The 20,357-nt window shown below is 36.8% G+C and overlaps 2 protein-coding genes across 7 annotated transcripts in view; both read left to right on the forward strand.

Annotated features, from left to right (window-relative positions):
- Nucleotides 1-2,137: 2,137 nt before the first annotated feature.
- The window catches only part of LOC107226377 (tubulin polyglutamylase TTLL5), a 310,488-nt gene continuing 292,268 nt past the window's right edge, over nucleotides 2,138-20,357 (forward strand). For all 6 annotated transcript variants that reach the window (XR_006904213.1, XR_006904214.1, XM_046739187.1 and 3 more), the window contains exon 1: nucleotides 2,138-2,316. The gene's annotated coding sequence lies outside the window, so the exon portion shown is untranslated. The remainder of the gene's footprint in view (nucleotides 2,317-20,357) is intronic.
- LOC107224244 lies at nucleotides 9,459-10,323 on the forward strand. Its single transcript, XM_015664225.2, has one exon. The coding sequence runs from the start codon at nucleotides 9,459-9,461 to the stop codon at nucleotides 10,260-10,262; it is 804 nt and encodes a 267-aa protein (XP_015519711.1). The 3' UTR covers nucleotides 10,263-10,323.

A 20,357-nucleotide genomic window follows, 5' to 3' on the forward strand; every position in this document is an offset into this window, starting at 1 on the left:
AATCAGTGTGAAGATATAAAAAAAACATATTCTTGTAGGAAATTTTACGCTCTACAAAAAAGATCTGAATAAAGATTTGCGCAAGGTAAGTCGTTTCGGAGTTATCAGGCCTCAAACATCGAACCGTTTGAAATAATGATGTTATTAATTTACAAATGCTACAAAACTGACTCGTAGCGTTGATTAATGAAATTTATTAATTAACATTTCATTGGAAGTCTATAGTTTTAATTTTAAAATCAATAATATTGTGTATTTAAGTGATATGAGTCAGTTTTGTAGCATTTATAAATTAATAACATCATTATTTCAAACGGTTCGATGTTTGAGGCCTGATAACTCCGAAACGACTTACCTTACGCAAATCTTTATTCGGATCTTTTTTGTAGAGCATAAAATTTCCTACAAGAATATGTTTTGTTTATATCTTCACACTGATTCGTTTTCGAGCAATAAAATTCTAAATGTAAAAAAAATTTTTTCCCATGTTATTTAAATGGGAAATAGAAAATTGAGAATCGCCACCTCTAAATATCAATATTAAGAGCTCATATTTTACCGAGATCATTTTTGAGGGACACTCGGAAGATTTTTCAATGTTCTTCGAAAAAAAAAATAGTCGGTTTTTTTGAAACACTCTATTGTATATAGATGGAAGAATGTATTAAAAGATATCTCATTCAGATATACAAAATGAAAAATAAATAAAACTACATTTTTCAATACCAAAGAATAAACTAATGCATTGTTAAATTAAAAATAATGTCACATCCAAATATATTAAGAGCATAAAATCATACGGTTAATAATCTAGTAATATTATATGTATTGTACACAATTTTGTCAACATCGTTTACAACCACCAATTGAAGATATTTCGGCATTAATGTTTACCAACAGTTGTAAAATGAAGTGAAATTCATATTTTCAAATGATACGCAAAAAACTGAAGAGAAGCATTGATAGTATATTAATAATAAGAGTTGTCCAAACAATTTATATTTTATGCACATGCCCATATCCCTGAAACAAAGTATAATTAATAATCAATAAATAATGTTCTTGCCAGTTTGTTGTTTAAGCATTGGTACACACACACACACACGCACACGCGCAAACATATATGCGCGGCGCGAGCAGTATCTATGCAAATATTGTACGTATAAGAATTGCATGTATGAGTATATGAGATTAGTGAGGGTAAGTAGGCTATATAACCTCTAGTTCGAAAAACTAGTGTAATTATAATGGTATTTCATGAAAATAACATTTACCGTTAACGTGCCATTAATGTGCTATTCACGAAAATTGCATATTTCGACGAAATATTAATTTGTTTCTGTGGTACAGTATCCGCAGATGAAAAACGCAATATAATATTTTTTACATTAAAACTAAATCATTGAGACTTTTAGAAGCGTCAATTTGATTTTAAATATAACCATTACGGCTCCGTTATGTTCTAATAATTGTAATATGACCTGGACTCCTGTTAAGAGTTGTTCAATTCAAAGCTCAACAATTAAAGAGTATCTAAAATTTTCCGTTCTTGATAACAGTTGCAAACAAGCATTCTTAATATTCATTCGTTACTTAATATTCAGTAGGTATATTCAGTATGTATGGTATTATAGGGTCATACGCGTGATCGTGCTGATACGTAATCGCGTATAGTTCGAATAAAAAATTACTCGACTTGAAATCGATGGACATGTTATTTATCGTACCTTCTAGTTGAATGTTTTATCTATTTTTCAACTGGAATATAAAGGTAAAAATTACCTCAAGGGTAACAGCGGCCGTCTATACGTGATAAAAAACTGAGAGGTTTTGTTTAAAACTGATTTTAATGCGGTGAAGATAATTTTCATAAATGTGATTGTCTTGAGTGCATCGCACTCTTTCCCTTTCTTGTCAATTTAATGTCAAAGATAACTGTCCGTCGAGAATAATTCCGAGCATTATATCATCGTTAATAATATGCGGTTCAAAATTAAATGGGATCGAATTTAAAATAAACTGCAGATGCCGATATTTGTTAACTTATGCGCATGATTGTACAGATACAGAGCCGTATAACACGTCTAGTAACGGTGCCGGCTGTTGAGAATAGTTCGTTGTTTGACTGTCAGAGGTAGTGGCGGTCGTTTATGAGCTGGTCGTGTTGGGAATTGGTATGGCCGAGGATTCGCAGTTTTTTCCCTCACCATCGAGCGAGTAGTGATTGGTGGTAATTTCTAATCGAAACTGTGAGAAAATATGTACTTGGCGATAATTTCCTGAGTGGCAAAAGAGGGTAGAAAACATCCACGAAAGGTAGGATTACGTATATTATTCATCCAACTGACAATATTTTCAATTTTGCTCGCTCTTCGCACGAACGACCGATCGTACGTACCTAGAATATTATTCACATCCAACGACGTCGTCTGCCACCGTGTGACAACCGCACGAATTTTGACTGTCTTTCATTTCATATCCATAACCCACAGCTGGGATGTGCATGTTATAACACAGAGGGCCGGTAGGAGTATGGGAAGGAACTATTTTTCGTATTTACTTTAGAGTTCGTAAAATGTAAAGTCGTGCGGTTGGCCGGTAAGTTCGGAATATCCGTTATTTCCAGTTTCCTCGATTTTTCATCCCGTGATTTTATTTCTTCTAAGTTCTAATTCATGTATATAAATATTTGTAGTTTTTTATCGACTTGTTTTTTATGCATTTATACAATTCGCCCGCGCCAACGTATAAATGCGGTTACTGATTGCGGAGTCCCTCCTTATGACACATTGTGACTGTGACTTGTTCATGAAACTTTGGCAGTATGTAGTTCTATGCTTATAGCCGAAGGTGAGTCTATGATTTATACTTTTACTATGTCTATCGATGCACTGCGCTTTCTCATACTCGTTTTTAACATGGTATACTGTACTTCGTATACTAAATTGACACGTTTTGTTAAAAAAAAAAAGTTATTGACAAACTAATACACAGTTACGCGGTCGTCAAGTTTGATAGCAGATATATCTGATCGTTGCGTTGTGACGGAGGGGGGTAATTTCACTGTGCGAAACATCAAAATCGTATACATGGCATTAGGAATTGTCCATGAACTCAGCCACTGTTTTCGGCCCTTGTGTCGGTATTCCTGACAATTGAATCTTAGTACTATTTGAAAGTATACACTTGTTTTAAAACTTTAACCTACTCATTTCCTACCTGCAAGAGAAGGGTACACATGTAAGATAAATTTATCTCCAGTACCGTTTTTTTTTTGAATTTCTGAACAGAATCAAATTCATATTCATTTTCCTAAATGCACATTTCAATCAAACAAACGATATTAATTTTTTTCATCCAAAAGGACACGTTTCAGTTTGTCGTATGTTTTATACAATTTTCAAGGACTCGCGTTCTCCAATCTACAAGAAAATTCGGCATCATAGGTATTACAAATATAAAATTAAAACAAGAAATTGTTTTCTACCTCTCATTTTATGAAATCATAATTCATATACTAATATCGAACCTCGTGCAAGGAAAAAACTGAGTGTTTTTTTCAGCGGTGCCGCATCGAGATTTTGTGCTCGCCATTTGAATAATACGTAAGAAATCCAATTCTGACAGTTGGATAGAGATTATAATTTCTCTATGCAATGGACGGAACAGTACATGGTAGCGTAATCAGTGCGTCGTCGAACATTCTAAGCTGTACGATCTTCAAGATATTTAACATTGCGTAACACGTAGTTCCTTCGCCTTTTTGCAAAATCGGTACGGCTTAAAATGTTCTACGACGTGCTGATCAAAGCATAACGAATTAAGTTGTGAAACGTTACGATATAAACTTCTATCCATTGTTACGTAGAGAAATTATTATCTCCATCCAAACGTCACAATTGGTTTTCTTGCGTGTTAATTAAATGGCGAATACAAAATCTCGATGCGACACCACTTGAAAAAATCATACGGCGTTTTCCTTGCTCGACGGTCGGTACTACTTTGTTATGAAACTATGGTTTCACGAAGCAGAAGATTGAACCGAAAAAACGTTCTGTTTATTGCTATTTTGACATCACGCATTTTCTGTAATCAGAGCAGACTTATTACATTCACAGATGTATATCTATATGTATCTGCTTTGGAAGTGATGTATTAAATATACGAAAAAATGGTGGAATGACGTCCGGCGCACTACGTGGCGAAGACCTCGGTATATATACATATATAGTTACTTACGTCTTTTTCGAGTCGTACTCTGTGAATATTTTTTTTCATCTATGTTGTAAGAAACTTTCTTGGTTCATTTGCGTAAGAACAATGCATTCCAAAAGTAACCTTTTGACATTTTCGTTATTTTCGTAACTTGATTTTTGCATTGATAAAATCTCAATTTTTGAATAGAGCTAAAAAATTTGGTCATATTTTCCTAGAATTGACTGAATCTTTGGAGATTTTAGAAAATGGGCAGTCTCGAAATAGCAATATCTCAGACATGAATTATTGAAGAAATTTGAATAAAACAGAGATTTGTTTTTCGACCAGTACTTTTGCAGCAAAAAAATTGCTTTAATTCGGAAATATCAATTTTAGATCCTGATCGATACTTCGTAGAATGTCCCATATACTGTTTGTAAGTTATCAGGGTTGTAAACTCCAGGGCATCAAAAAACTACCATTTTTTAGCGTGATACAGATATATCCATGCGCGGCGCACTGTGAACGGAGTAGGGTAGGTATAATGTATATTAGGTAGCATAGCTTAGGGTGCTATATGGAATAGGAGTGAAGTAAAGAATTGTTTTGACCTTTCGCGTTTTTGAACACTTGGTTTTGTAATCACATTCCATTATTTTGGAATCTATCGATTTCGTTTTTGTGAATCCTTTTGGTTATAGTGCTTTGTTTATCTTATTGTTAGGGTAACCAACGCGGAATCCGAAAAGTAATTGGGTCACCACGGTCACCGCAAAACTGTATTGAAAAAAAAAAAATGGATCAAACCAAACAAATAACTGTTTCACAGGATTGAGCGCTAGCAAATCTTCTGCATCGAGAATTTGGCTTGAATGAAGAAATTTGATTTCATTAGTGGAAAATTATGTCTTTCACCACCGATTATGCTAATTCAAAAGTACCAAACTATTGAAGGTAATGATCGCACAGTGGCAGGAATACTTATGTCACCGTGATATGATAGGTTTGGTTCCATGTGATGTTACTGGACAGTATCAATGATTATTCGAATAGAAGGAACATCAATTGCTCTTGGAAAAATGTTTTGTTGAAACAACTAAGATATTGTTGTTTCAGCAGGAAAATTTTGTTGCTATAACACAAACTCAATTCCTTCAGAATTAAAATTATTCTGTTGAAAATAATTTTTGATTGAACAACAGAATTTTACTTCATAAACCAAAATTTGTTAGATGTACACGAAAAAAGTGGGCGTGCGATTTTGAACGTCTTAAGAAGGTATTGTCTAGAAATTTGAAGATCTTTTTTTTTAATTTATTTTATTATTCTACAGACGCTTCTGAATATGTCTGCGAAAACCATTCAATGATACTTATAAAATTATCCGATTTATAGAAATTATAAGGTTAATTTACTAAGGCTGTTGGTGTATTATACACGTTGCGGAAGATTTATCCACTTGTTACATGAGTATAACTGTATTATACATGTTAGAACGCACTCAACGTGCACGTATGGTGTACGAATATTGCGACATTTCACATTTTCCTTTGCAGAGTACGTCCAAAGAATGAAACCTTCACCATTCTAAGAACTTAAAAAACTGAAATTCGTTGTATATGTATATTATTGGACGAGGATAAATAGCCCATTTGACGTTTGCAGAAACCTCTCATACAAGCCATTTATCTTATGAGTGAACTTATTCCCATCTTTGGAATGTATCGCCTAATATAGCGCTTATCTAAGTAGGTATAAGCAGTAAGTAAGAACCATATGTATACACGGTTACGTGCTTGTTGGTGCTTATTTGTAATGCGTAAGGATTACTTATGCGTCTCTGACTGACATTATGTAAGATATACATTTATAGGTATGCAGACTTTCGCATAGTTGTGCAACTGTAATTGCATTGCACGAAGAATGACAAGGTACCTGTATAGAAAAAATAATATCCGTACCTCGAAACGGGTTGATAATACTAGATATCGTTTTGACAGTACGGTATCATGACTTTTTTAATTGTTACTTAAAAGGTAACGTTTTATCGTCGCACTTCACTAAATCGTGCTCCATAAGGTTTCGATGTAATACCCGGGCTTAATTATAGCTGTACATTATATTGCTTTGAGTCCATAATCATTGGATGGAATTTATGCAGCTGAAGTTTCTGATTGGAAAAAACATTCTGGGAGATTAGGTACACCACTCAATTTTTTGTTTTGATAAATATTTTTTAAACCAAATTACACATTACACATTATACATTTATCAATTCTTATTAATTTTTAAGGAAACTGTCGCATACAGTCAAATTTTTCTAACGAAGCAGCTAGCTCGATAGAAGACGTTCATTTACATTTTTTTCCGAATGAACGTTCAGAACATTGCGCATATTGAAATTCAACCATCCTACAAAATATCGAATACACACGTTTTGTATATTCCACTGTCCAATGGTTGTACTAGACGTGAAATTTTTGGTAGTTTGACACAATTTTGTTTTAGAGATTGAACGATGAACTCATTCTGAATATATTTACGAGTATTAGACATATTGTTAACCATAAGTTGGTTATGATTTGCGAATGGATCCAGGGCTTGCGACTTCTGATGACCTTGAAGCAAATTATAAGCGTTCAGAGATTCTTTCTCCAACGTTATCTGATATTGGATTATTCGTACAAAATATTTCAATTATAGTTGACGAAATTGGACAATTACGTGAAAATTAAAAATCCACAGTGATTCCTTACATTTATTCGAAATATTTCGTCTTTGACCTGTGCTTGAATTTTACTTTTTTCAATCTTCTTCGTGAATTACCGAATTCACATTTTTAAATATCAATATAAGTTTAAAATTAGTGGCGTTATTGTCACGAACAGTGCCTGTTCAGAAACATCATCTCCGGAAAAAGATCAATAGATACTATTTGCTTTAGTCAGGTTTAATTATATCCAAATATTGTCTTCATTCAATCGTTGACTGAAAACTGTTAAGGACGGTTACCTACATGGGGGCTTGTGTGTTTACTGGGATTGCGTGTTGAACGTTTTCACCGATAAAGAAGATACCGGATCGCTGATACGGCATCTTATGGCCCCAGGCCTGTGCAGGACCACTTACCCGCCGAGTACCTACTGGTCAAGAGAATTTACTCATCGGTAACCGTATTTAAATTCTTTCGTCAACGATCTAATCTAATCTAGAGATGTATAATTTATAAATCTGATATGATTTGCACAATAGCTGTAATTACGTTTCAATAGATCTAATCAGACGTGTGAGTTATTTATGGTCAGATCAGATTAAGTAGAGACAATATTTACATCTCATTAGATCGAGAGACCGCGTTTAGAAAAAAGAAACCTGCGCCACATTGAAATATCTACCGAGGGCGAGTAATTTCGCAAAAGTAACTATACAGTCATTAAACGCTAATTAGATACTCCAAGAACATCCGAAGCTATCCGAATTTGATGCTCGTTGTTTTCGAATATTTTTTTTTCTACTACCTGTGGGGCTGCTGACGCTGTCAGCGGACGAATCTACACTAGAGGTGACAAATTCAAGAAAGTAACTACAAAGTAATTAAATATTAATTCGATGCTCAAAGAAAATTCAGAGACTGATCCTTGTCGTTTTTCATTTTTAAAAAAAAAATTCTTCTACCATTTGTGGGGCTGCTGACACTGTCCAACAAAACCATTCCAATACATATTTATCTAACGTAGAAATAAAGAAATGGTGTCGTTTCTACGAAATTGCCATAGTAAATTTCAAGAAATCACACCGTTTTATTATTTTTGCGTTAAATGAAAACGTATTGGAGTGGTTTTGTTCTGAATCGCATATAGAATGGAGTTGTTATGCATTTTTTTGCGTTTGAGATACGTGGACTGAGATAATTCGAGATATATGTATACAACAACGTCAAAATCGACTATTACAGGGCATCCCTTTGAGCGTCATATGCTTGTTTAATTTCTAGTAAGTCCAGATTTGGAATGTGATGAATATTCGACAACGATGAGCAAGAAATTTAGGCTTTACATATCCTTGGAGCATCTCATTAGTATTTCATTACCGTGTACTTGTTTTCTCAAATTTGTCATCTTTAGTAGATACTTTGACGTAGCGCAGCTAGCTTGCATCCAAGCTGGCACCGCCACAGGTCTTTTTTTTCAAACGCGGGGTGACAAATTCGGCGTTACAGCATTCAATTAGAATCTAATTAGCATATAATTATTTTATATGGTAAACTTTATATGTCTCGTGTGGCGGTGCCACCTTGATAGAGGTAATACAGATGAAGATCTGTTTGATGCCGCAACACGAGGTGCCAATGAATCTCAGGAAAATCTAATTGTAAGTAGTTTAGCAGAGCCGTGACGCGTACAGAGAAAGATAAGGCACCTGCGAGAGAGAGAATGTCATGGGCGAAAAAACCCTTCACCTCCTGGGGGAAGACCCGAATGCAATTCAAGGTGAGATGATTAATCTGCACCCAGAGATGAAAAATCGTTGACAGATTTGAATGAAGGAAGGGTTATTTAAGGAAAACCGAAAAAGTTTGACGAAATATAAGTATCTTCGCAAAGGAGTTATACACAGGCCCTCCTAAAGTTAATTTGGAAATTATTGCGGCGAGGACAGATATTGCAAAACGGAAGAGAGGAACATTTTTAATTTAGTAATTTCAAAGATGACACTTTTTTGCTTACCACGGCAAACTTGCTCAAATAAATTTTTAGATTAGGGAGTGCCTGTTTAGGTTTAGAAATTCTGCAATTCTTCACTAATTTTTACTGCCTTTTTCATATCAATGGCATTAAATATCTCCAAGTGGAATACTATTGCTGACACAACGTATTTGCAATAATCTTGAATGCAATAAATTATTGACAGTCTTTAAAAATTGTTTGCCCGCAACTTCATCATTTTATACGCTCTTGAGAACAAGAAAAATAAACAGGTAGCAGTGAGATAATCGAGGTTGATAGTAGCATTTGTTCTTTGAAGTAATATACGTACGTCAAATCGTGAAAACAGTAATACTCGATGAATTGACATGTGTCACCCTCAAAATTTCTCGTAATTTGTATACTTAGCATCAGGTTAGTGGAGAAAAAAATTGATTCGTTGATTATATTGAGAATAAAAATTACACGGAGTCTGAAACGCAATAGATTAATGATACCGGCAAATGTTGTCATCTTTCTTGTACAGAAAGATGTGATAAAAACGGATACAAAGAGATGGAAATGCGAGAGAAATCGCAGGACGTTCTAGCGCGATCAGATAAAAATCCTCGTAGAAAACGTCTAAAAGTGAGTAAAAATAGCAAAGAGACGTTATTCGATTCGGGGTCAAGACCTGCAACCCAACACTGTCAGGGAATCAACCGACTGCCGATCGAGGTGTTGTTGGACATATGCTCCTACCTCGATCCCCGGGATTTATATAACCTTCGTGAAGTTTGCAAGCTGTTTAGCCATGTGGTGGGTAGCCCAGCGGTGTGGAGGACGTTCGAGGTGACAGGAAACGAGGTGAACACGTTGCGGGTCATCCAGGAACTTAGGCGAATGCCGTTGCTGAAGAAGTTTACCCTAAACGCGAGAGCGGATAGCGACGACATTCTGCGTCAGTTGTCGGTGACAAATAAGAACCTCGAAGAATTGTACATTTTGAATTGCACAGGGTCGACGGCCAAACTTTATCTCAGGTCGCTCCACCTGATACGAATACTGGAAAAGTGCAATCGCCTTCACACTATCAATATATTGGGCACCAGATTCCGCGGGGTCAAATTTTACAGGCTTTTAGCTGACATGGGGTTGAGACTGAGGGCAGCGTCCACGCCTGCCACTCCCTTGCAATTTCGCACTTTTGCCAATCACGCTGTTCATATTCCCGAGGCTGGGAGACAAATTCTGAATGACATGTATTTTGGCTGCAAAAATTGGGCCCCTCTGCACTACTACGTGATTGATCGCAACAGTGCAACGCCATCTGCGTTCATAAGCTACTTGAACAGAGATTTCATTTCTGTAGATATGTGACACGCGAGACGAGAAGCTTTTAGGTTAAACTCTTACTAGTAGATTAAAACCTCGAAGGCTTGCGTTTTATTGTTACATGAGGTAATTAAAACAGCATAGGACATTTTCCAGGCTTGTGCAGACATTAAATGCTGAGTCAACTGTGAAATAACGGTTCAGAAGTCGTCACTGAAGCTAATCATAGTGGATGAAATTGAAACAATAATACTTCCTTAACAGAGAAAGTAACAGAAAACGAATTCGACTCAGTTGTTCTTAAATTTCAATTAACTTGATCTCACAAATATAGCTTTTTTCAAAATTTATAAATTAAGACTTAATTTTGTTGCCAATAGATGAGATATACAAATTGCCTGAGACAGACTTTTTACAGCATGGGCATACATTATTTAAAAGCATTATAAATTTATCACATATTATCTACAATGCCTTGACGTACAAGGTTTTTGGATTAAAACGAAGATTAATCAATAAATCATGACATTTTTTTAAGAATTGGAGAACAAAATGACGTACAGTGATGATACGATCTCTACAAAGTTTATGATATATGTGCTTTGTTGGTTCGATATCACAATTTTTTAATTACCTCCTATACTATATACGTTAAGGGTGCATTGTTTTAGGTTATTTTAAGTTAGGTATTACTATTCGAGGTCGACTATATCAACTTTAGACTTGCGTTTCGAACAATCATTAGATCATTATTCGGCGGCGGCGTTTCACCGTCTAGACTGCGCACACCATAGAGCGTTTACGTTACGCGTTGTTGGAACTTTAGTGATGGTTAGTAATATAGGCATATCCTAAACGCATGTTCTATGATTGAGTGAAATTTTAGACTGTGCAAAATAACTAATTGGAAAATCATGAAGTGAATTCAACTTTGCTTATGCAACATATAATGTAGATTTTTATCCATATACTGTACTGAGATAAAATTCTGTATTGAAAGATAATTCTTAGCAAATGAAACTTCCCTGATGAGTATGTGCTGCGGTGTAAGTACGTATAAGCACACTCAAAGCGTTCATGACATACAGGATCATTTATTCGTTACTGGGCGCGAGGCTCGGGTGAGAGTGGTCTGGTTTGTGGGCACCAGGTAGAACGGCTGCGTCAGTTGCACTTGTGTTCAGCAACGAATGAATTACTCCGTATAAAAAATATCTCTAAGGAGTACGAGAGCGTCTATTTAAAATTTTTGTCCTCACCAAATTTTCTTGTCATTAGCTCGGTATCTAATTTTATGAAAAATCTGCAAAATTCATCTAATTACTTAATTCTTTAAATCAACTTGGTCAAAAAATATAATGGAACGCTTGTTCTGAACCCGGAACTGAACATATTTCTAAACCGGTATTCGCTAATTACTAAAAAAAAAATACAATACAAAAAATTAAAAAATAAGGGATATGTATAGTTTTTCCTTGATTCATTTTCAAGATTCACGAACTTATATTTATATTATAATTTCTAGAAATTCGGTAATTTGTTTGATTCCTGCTATATCGACTCATTTGACCAAAAGTGGGCCTTGAACGATAATGCTGATACCACGGTGAATTATATATTATGATTTACCCCCTAATATTTTATATTTTAGCATGCTTTCCTGCAACGTCAACTTTTTCAAATACGCAATACCAAAAACACTTTGACGTTAAATATCTGTTTAAAGCATTTCATCGTACGCTCTATCTGCCTCTTATGTCTTAGTTCACATGGCATGGTAGGTATGTATAACGAGAAGAAATTGTGGATGCTAACAGGCTGAGCGAATGGCTGTGTATGCGCAAGATACAGTTCCCGTTTTTATTGTCAGAATAAATTGATAAAAGTGATTACGAAAATTTAGTTAAACATACAAAAATATGTACCAGCCATCAGTCATTCATTCGACACCATCTACATTCATTTCTAAATACAACATTTAAATATGAAATAAGTGTTATGTCCGTTATGGACTATTGAATGGGTTTCTTCCTGCTCAAAGTAACTACGGTTGAAGGCTGTTGACAGAGTATTGAATAATGATTGAGCTTTGTCGAAAGGTATTTAATACAATGTATTCGCAGATAATTTGATGTATGCAATTGAAAGTAAGGTCTGAAGATGAGTCTTTATAGAGAGTACGTTTTTTGAGTGAGTGAACAAATTAAAACGGGAGATGTTTGCGGGAGGTCTGAGAGAAGTAGGGGGTCTCACGTAGTTGAGTAGGTACTTTTCAGCTATGTGTAAACCCGAGGTGACGTGAAAGATAGAAGGACAAAATGAGAAATACGAGATTACAGTTGAGAAATAAAAGTGAAAACAGTCCGGGACTCTGCCGGACGTAACATAAGTATGTGAACTGCGTACATCTTTTTTTAAACTATCAGGAATTACTTTCGTTTTTTTTTGATTTTGCGTGTTAATACTTTGAGCTTTGTTTTAGCGAATGGATATTGTTATACCATGCAAACATGCCTTATGTATAATATTACTGTATATTCTGTTTATAATAATAATAATTAATCAATTAACAAGCACATACATGTTTCGTTGCAGAGATGAGGGTGTTCAGGGCGTACTGTCAGTATTGTCAATAAAATTTTAGCGAGAAAAAGTTATTGATAATACGTTCAAATAATGTACCATATATAATTGATGCTGATGAGGTGGAATTTGATGATAAATCCGTAAATGGAAATAGAAAACTCTTTCAACTGAAAATCCCGGTAGCTGTGGAAATATTTTTAGAGATTAAATTTCGGCAATTAGCAATTGTTATACTTTGTCGTTTTAATTACATAGGTGGTAAGGCAACTTGGGAAATTTTGAATTTGACTTCATTACTCGATAGTTGTTTATAATAAGGTAGCATGGGAAAGTATGGAGCACGCTTTTATAGTAGGTATATAATGTAAGTACATTACATTATTGTGTGCATCAAATAGATCTAGCAGAAACACATAAGCCTTTACGCCGCAACTGTATAACAGTCACGTGATACATTTGGGCCATTCTAAGTCCAATCCACCTGAGTCTGATCCTCGACCTATCCGATTTGGCTTTTGATTTTTTATATAATTGTTTTAACTCTTCAATACTACAAGTTTTCCGACTTGATTTGAACTAGTTACGACTTTTAAAATTACCATATTGACCAACACAAATTAAAAATCTGATATAGTTCTGAAAAGTGATGTATTGGGTCGACGTTCCCTTCTTTTTTCTCAATGTTTTTTTCTTGAAAGAAGCATTCAAAAAAATTGAAAGCAAGAGTCATTTTACTATGTACGGTTGCTTAAACATTATTATACCTAAAATCGGATTTTTCAGAATCATTTTAGACTTTTAAATTGTGCCGAACAATATTTCGTCTTGATCAATTAGTTTGGACAAATACAGAAAAAAAACAAATTCCCCCGATCCGGTGTCACATATGAAAATGTTTTTCCTTTTAATTGTTAAAAATGTATCTTTCGAAAAAAGCTCGAATTCTGGCACTTTTGGTTTTTTGTCCAAAAGTGTTCCCTGAGATCTAAATATTGACAAAGCGGTACTAATAAGAAGGCAAGTTTGTTTTTCAATCCTCTACTGATCGATGCCAGTTTTCTGTTGTTTTTCACTGCTCTAGATTAATTTTCCATCCAAAAACTTTTTAATTCTCCGCCAGGAAAATAATTTTCTTCAAAAAACCCTTTAATTTTTAAAAATTTGCGTGCACTTTAGAATAGCTCGTATCCGATGGAAAAAAAAAGTTCCCAATATTTAGACCTCAGGGAACACTTACACAAAAAAACCTGAACTGCCAGAACTTTCGGCTTAGCCCGTGTTCAGTGTGCCAAACACTGCTCCCAAACGATGCCTCTATGTATTCGCTTGCCTACGTGACAACGCTTATTGTTAGCTGGATTTTAACTGATTGTATCCCGCGAATGCGACTTTGGAGACTACATGTTTTTTAGGTTAATTTACTCAATTTGACCACATCTATTACCCCCATTATTTTGTGTACTTGGTTCTGGAACACCCAGTTGAATATGCATGCCAGAAAGTAAGTGCGCAGGCAACGAAACTTCAGTCTGTTTGCCAAAAAACAGTAGGCCTGATATTGACGTCACTATGTTGTATTGATTTCCTTCAGTTGATGCACTGTGTTCTGCGATCGCTTAAAATGCTTTCGAATACCATAAATATATACATATGACCGGCAGCCATGATGGCTTTTATACTTGCCAGTTGACACCCTTGTCGCCTCCTAATCACCAAACTTCCTATCAATTATTTTAATATTTGAGCGACTGAACATCAGGTGTGCCACTTGCGGGGAAATCTCGCACTGATAATTCTACATGAAAACCGGGATCATTTTTGTTTTCCGGAATATTGTCTCCTTCCTTTTACTTCCTCATGGTTACTCAATGGCGAGAGTATCAACTTTTAGACCAGAGACACAGTTTTCCATTCCACTTTCTTATCTGAGTTAAGTTACATGAAATTCGATTACCACAGCAAAAAAATTAAATGTTGCCAAGGAAATTGACGAATAAGAATGGTGGCATTGATTCGAGCATTGATTATAATAATAACAAACAATGGAAATTTGCTTGCTTTTCTATCTCGAGAGTGCGCCACGAAAAAATTGTGCTACCAACAAACGTGGGGAAAAACTGAAAAGTTCTACTAACCTTTGGTCACTTCATCACCCAGCTCGATTCAGGTGGTAATCTTTTGCAATAGGTTGTCTCGAATTAGGGTCCTATACTAAAGCATTGAGTGTCACCCCGCTGTTTTAGACCATATCATGAATTCTTGGTGAAGAGGGATGGTCGAGTGCACATGAGTCCGCACAGGCACAGATTTTGCACGAGTGAACGCGATTCAGCATGCACTACGAACTGTTACCAACCGATTTGATAAAACAATTTCGAACCTCTTGCTTGATACCCGTCATGCCATTAACGAGCTATGGCTATTCCGTACCATCTTTGTAAACGTTAGGTTGGCAGTAATTCGCAGCGCTGCCAGTTCTTTCAGGAGTCGAATAACCGAGACGTACGTGTGTTCTTATTAGCCAAAAGTAGCCAAATCCACCAGCTGACAACCAAATGCGAGGAAAATAATCTACAGTGGTATGATGCGGTTTCACTGATATTGTTTCCTTTTCTGCTATGTGGTATAGAGCGGGAAAAAGTGTCGCCCGTTACATTTCTTCGGTCTCTTTGACCATCTTGTAAGCCAGCGTGCTCAATTGGCTTGCACTTCAGTAGCTCACATTCATGTTTTCGGTTACAGCCTGCTAACGTCATCTTACAGTTTCTACATACATTTCAACTCCTCCGAGCTTATTTTGATATTATAGGTCGAATATGTTTAGTGGGCGATGGTTCCGAATGAACGACGCGGTCCTGCCTGACTTGATGGAGTTTCCGTTATTTCTATGATATTTCCTTCATAGATATTGAAAATAGTTTTTTTTCTTGTTACATTGTTACAGTCTTTGGTATTGTCATGTACTATTGCATTGTTACTTATAATTAGTTTTCGCTTTGGTATTTCTCTTAACAAGGTTTTAGCTGATCTATGTGTCTTTTCCACAGGCGACCGTCTTCTGTGTGGTAAGTTACTGGCTCCAACTAATACTTTGGATTACCTCCAATTTTTATTTGGGTAGTCTTTGGCCTTAGCAACGTCGTGACTTTCGAAGTCGACTATCCTGTTCCCTCTGAAAAATCGTTCTGCTATGCCTCCAATACACAAAAAAAAAAAAAAAAAGACAAATCGATCGGTCGGTGGAAAGGTGTTAACACACTTACTTGTAATGCGGAAAAAAAAAAAATAATTTTGAGGTAATAGTATCACTTCTGGCCTTTTTTCTGCCAAGGACGCGTCGGTGTGTTCGGTAAACAGAAAGCAGCCTACTTTCCTCGTTGCACCTGTTAACCGAACACAATAGTAGGTGCATATACCTTTACCTTGTTTGTGGTTCGCTGTCATTTTCGAATTTTTATTCTTACCTAACTTAACATAATTGACGAAGGGCTGCTCGCCACTTCTTGCTGATGAGATCTCTGCTGCATTTTTTTTGCTGTCTCGAAGGGCGGTGCTAGCTCGTATGTCAACTTCATACTCTTGCTCGTATGTCAACTTCTTCTCGCCCGGTACACGCTTCTTCGTCTCGTCGCTTCGCAGTCCCCAGACGAATCGGTCTCGTATGCAGTTTTGTAGGTTATCTCCAAATCCGCAGTATGTCGATGTTTTATATTCTCACCTTCCATTTGTCGGTATTCTTTGAATTTATATCGTTCCGTTATTTCATTTGGTGCTGGAAGTAGGTGGTTTTTTATTATCGTCGTTGATTTTTCGAAGTTTTTGATGAGGGTTTGTCCGGTGTCCACGATTCCTTAATCATGCGTATCTCTCACTTCCGATTAATATAATTAGATATGCCACTTTCTTTTCATCTTTTATTTCGTTTGCTTCAAAAATTGCTCGAGTCTTTCTTGCTAAATTTCCTAGTCGTCGGTCGAGGAGAATTCTTTTATCGAAACAGTCACACCACCAGCAGCCACGATTAACCTTCCCATTCTTTATGCAATCCTGAATAAAAACACTCCAAAAAAATATATTTCTATGATGTAAAAATAAAGAAATGGCACGAATTCCACAAATTTCTTATTACGATTTCGTAGAATTCATATCATTTCTTTATTTGTGTGGTTAAGGAAAATGTGTTGGCGTAGTTTTGTTCAGGATTGCGTACGGAAAGGGGCTATTAAGCCCTTTCTTGCGTATGAGATGGGTGGACTTCGATATTTGCATGGAGATGTATACATCATGTTGAAATTGACCAGGGCATCCCCTTAATCGTATAATTGGCAAGAAAATTGACCGATTTTATTGTTCTTTCTTTATAGCGCCTCTAAATAATTTGGAAATCGATTGGAAAATATTACATCATATACAAAAACATACGGAAAAAATGTCATAGTTGCAAATACCATACACATCTAGTAGTCAGATTCTAGTTATATCAACCTGAAAATATAGTTAGTCTTACTTGGGGGGGGGGGGTAAGGGTTTCAGCGTAAAAAAAAAAACACTTTTTTTGTGAATTTTTTTTAAAAGTATGGATTGAAAAAATTTATTCAAACCTTTTGTACATTATTAAGTTTATTTTTAACAATATTCTGTAATTTTTGTATGCGGAAATATTGAAAAACAAGCCGGTAATAGAGCTTGCCCTAGAACGTCTTAGAAAAAAAAACAATTTGCAGTGTTCACTACATCTCGGTCGGAAATTATCTGAAATCAAATACCATTAAAATTTAGTCAAAGTATTATCAAATCCTCCCCCCAACGTTCTATGATTATTTTTTTTTTCATTTAAAAATTTTTGGTGGCCGTCAAAGTGTAAACTGCTATTTTCCACGAAAAATTCTGCTATTTTATGGGTGGGAAACCCCCTTAATGTAAAAAAAAAATTTTCAACTAAACGTTGGGGGAAGGTATTTTATATGTAGAAAATGTGTACCAAGTTTAAAATGAATCAGTTAAGTAGTGTCTAATGGCAGTGAACACGGACTTTCAAAAAGTAGTTGTGAGAAAAAATCACAAGCGCACGATCGAACGTACACCGACAAACTGACTCTCGTCTCTCGTTTTAAAATATTGTACAGTTTATAGTATGCATACAAATATAAAATATGGCTTTATGGCTTTACTTACCTGTCTTTACTAAATAAAATATTCTCGAAACAGGATAATGGACCAGAACGATAGAAGTGAATAAGCTGTATACCTGTTGTCAGAGCTATAGTCTTAAAGGGCAGGAGACTAACTAGACAATAAGTTCAAGAGTTTTGCTCAGATCGATTTAAAATTTTGGAAATATATTCTTGAAATGTTTGACAATAAGATAAGACAAAAAAAATCGATTTTTCTAAAGTGCAAAACCTTACCCCCCCTAAACAGTTTCGTTATTTTAGTCGGCGTGTTTGGTTACGGCGTCTAGTACGAATTACCAGGCAACTGGTTACAACCGCCTCCTTCGCACACTGTACCCCTTCCCCCAGCTGCATCTTCCGGAAGCTTTCTCCTCTTCTTTCCGGTTCGCTGTATCTCCGGGCATCACGCATTTTCAGCCTTTACAAAAAGTCCTATTATCGCTGGCGTTTTGGGGACATATCGACATTTTTCGCAATATTTCTTACAGTAATAAGAAAAGCTAATAATTCAATGCTACATTTTACTAGTTGACCAGAACAACAAATACTAAATTAGTGTCAATTATTGTAATCTGCGGATAGTAGGAATAAGAGTAGTATAAAGAGGTATCCATATTATTAAGTGATACTAAATAATTATAGAAATAGAAAAAATGAACTAGCGAATTAAAACTTTGTCCTTCAAAATACTGTAAAAATTCCGATACAAGACAAGAATGTACAGTGGAATGTACATCGGCCGTATTTTTTATCAGATCCCATACTATATGTATATATGTTACAGTTTGTTGGTCGTTTGCGCGTGTATATTATTGCTTTGATGGCGCATTTCTGCTCGGCGATTGATTGCCGAACGTTTATTTATGAAAATTGAAACCAATGTATTTAGGGAATTCAAGTATCGTTCCATTTTTTTCAAGATCGATCGTTTGTAGTTAGCTAGTTTACATCTGGTCGTAGTCCGATATTTTTGAAAGTCAATATGGTTTATTAGTTTCTATTTCGTTTATCAAAGTTTGGTCGCTGCGATATGGCTGTGTTGTAAATCACTGAATTTCCGGCATCCGCTACGCTAAGTATTTTCACAGTCCTCTTCAAAAATGTTTACTTCATTCGGCCTCCCTAATCATCCTGGGTCGCCCTCGACCCCCTCGTTCGCACGAATTATTCGCTACGATCTAAAAAACAAGACCCTCTTTTATTTACACATCAAGTGCTAAAGACGTGAGAAAGACGACAACTGCGTATCAATCTACACCCCGCAGAGGAGTGATCAGGTCCTCGCAAGAGTGCCAACCGATGATCAGATATCGCCAAAAGTGATTAGTTCGGAGGACATTGGGAGTTAGGATGTGTTGGGTGTACGGTTGCTAGCCTCGCCAGACGCCAACTGCCAGGCTGAGCGGGCAACCGGCCTCCTCAGCCCTATGAACGTCTGACTCCGACTACCTTCGGTCCCGGCCTCCGCCCGAAATCCCACCTATTCGAGATTGACCACTTCACGATCATGGGAAATGGACTCGACCCTGGTCCAGCCTTGCCAGGACCCGTCGCACGAAACAATCTTGACCACGGATTGCATCTCGGGGTTACTGACTGCGGGCCCTCATCCCAGGATGGGAGTAACTCACCATTGCGGCTTACTGCGTGGCATCGAACGTGACCCACTTGCGCAAACTGTCCACCGCCACGACGTCCCGTCGGTTTGGCGACTTTTTCAGGTCTCGGAGATCCTGGACCTCGTACCGATCGTTAGGCAGAACAGCCGTCACCTTGAAGGGCCCCTTTGCCTTCGCGACCAGCTTCCTGCTCTCCCTGGTTGCAACAGGACTTGCCGCCACCATGACGACATCTCCCACCGCATACGTAGGCGGTCTAAATCGCCGGATGTCAAATGCCCTCTTCTGCTGCCTCTGCTCCGCGTCGGTGGACGCCTTGGCGGCATCCCTCAACTCCTTCAGGTCGACCTGGTCCAAGGTGCTTTGCATCCCGGCAAGGAGCTTGGCCTCGGCCATAGCACGTGGCTTGTAACCAAACAAGAGCTGCGTTGGTGTCCTACGCGTGGTCCTGTTTGTCGCACAGTTCATAGCACTCTGAACCTTCTTCACGCTGTCGTCCCATGCATCCTTTTCTCCTCCAGCACAGGTTGCAGCAAGCGAAGTTGAAACTGTGCGGTTCATGCGCTCGCACTGCCCATTAGCACGTGGTGTTGCCACTGCGTTCAGTATGTGCTTAATATCATACTCCTTGTAAAAGATCCTGAACGAGTGTGACGGGAAAGCCGTCCCTCTATCACTAATGATGCGAGTAGGTACCCCGAATATTGCGATCAACTGAATCAGTGCTTTTATCACCCCTTTCGATGAAGTATCGTGGACAG

This window comes from Neodiprion lecontei, chromosome 4, assembly GCF_021901455.1.
Source record: "Neodiprion lecontei isolate iyNeoLeco1 chromosome 4, iyNeoLeco1.1, whole genome shotgun sequence".
NCBI lineage: Eukaryota > Metazoa > Arthropoda > Insecta > Hymenoptera > Diprionidae > Neodiprion > Neodiprion lecontei.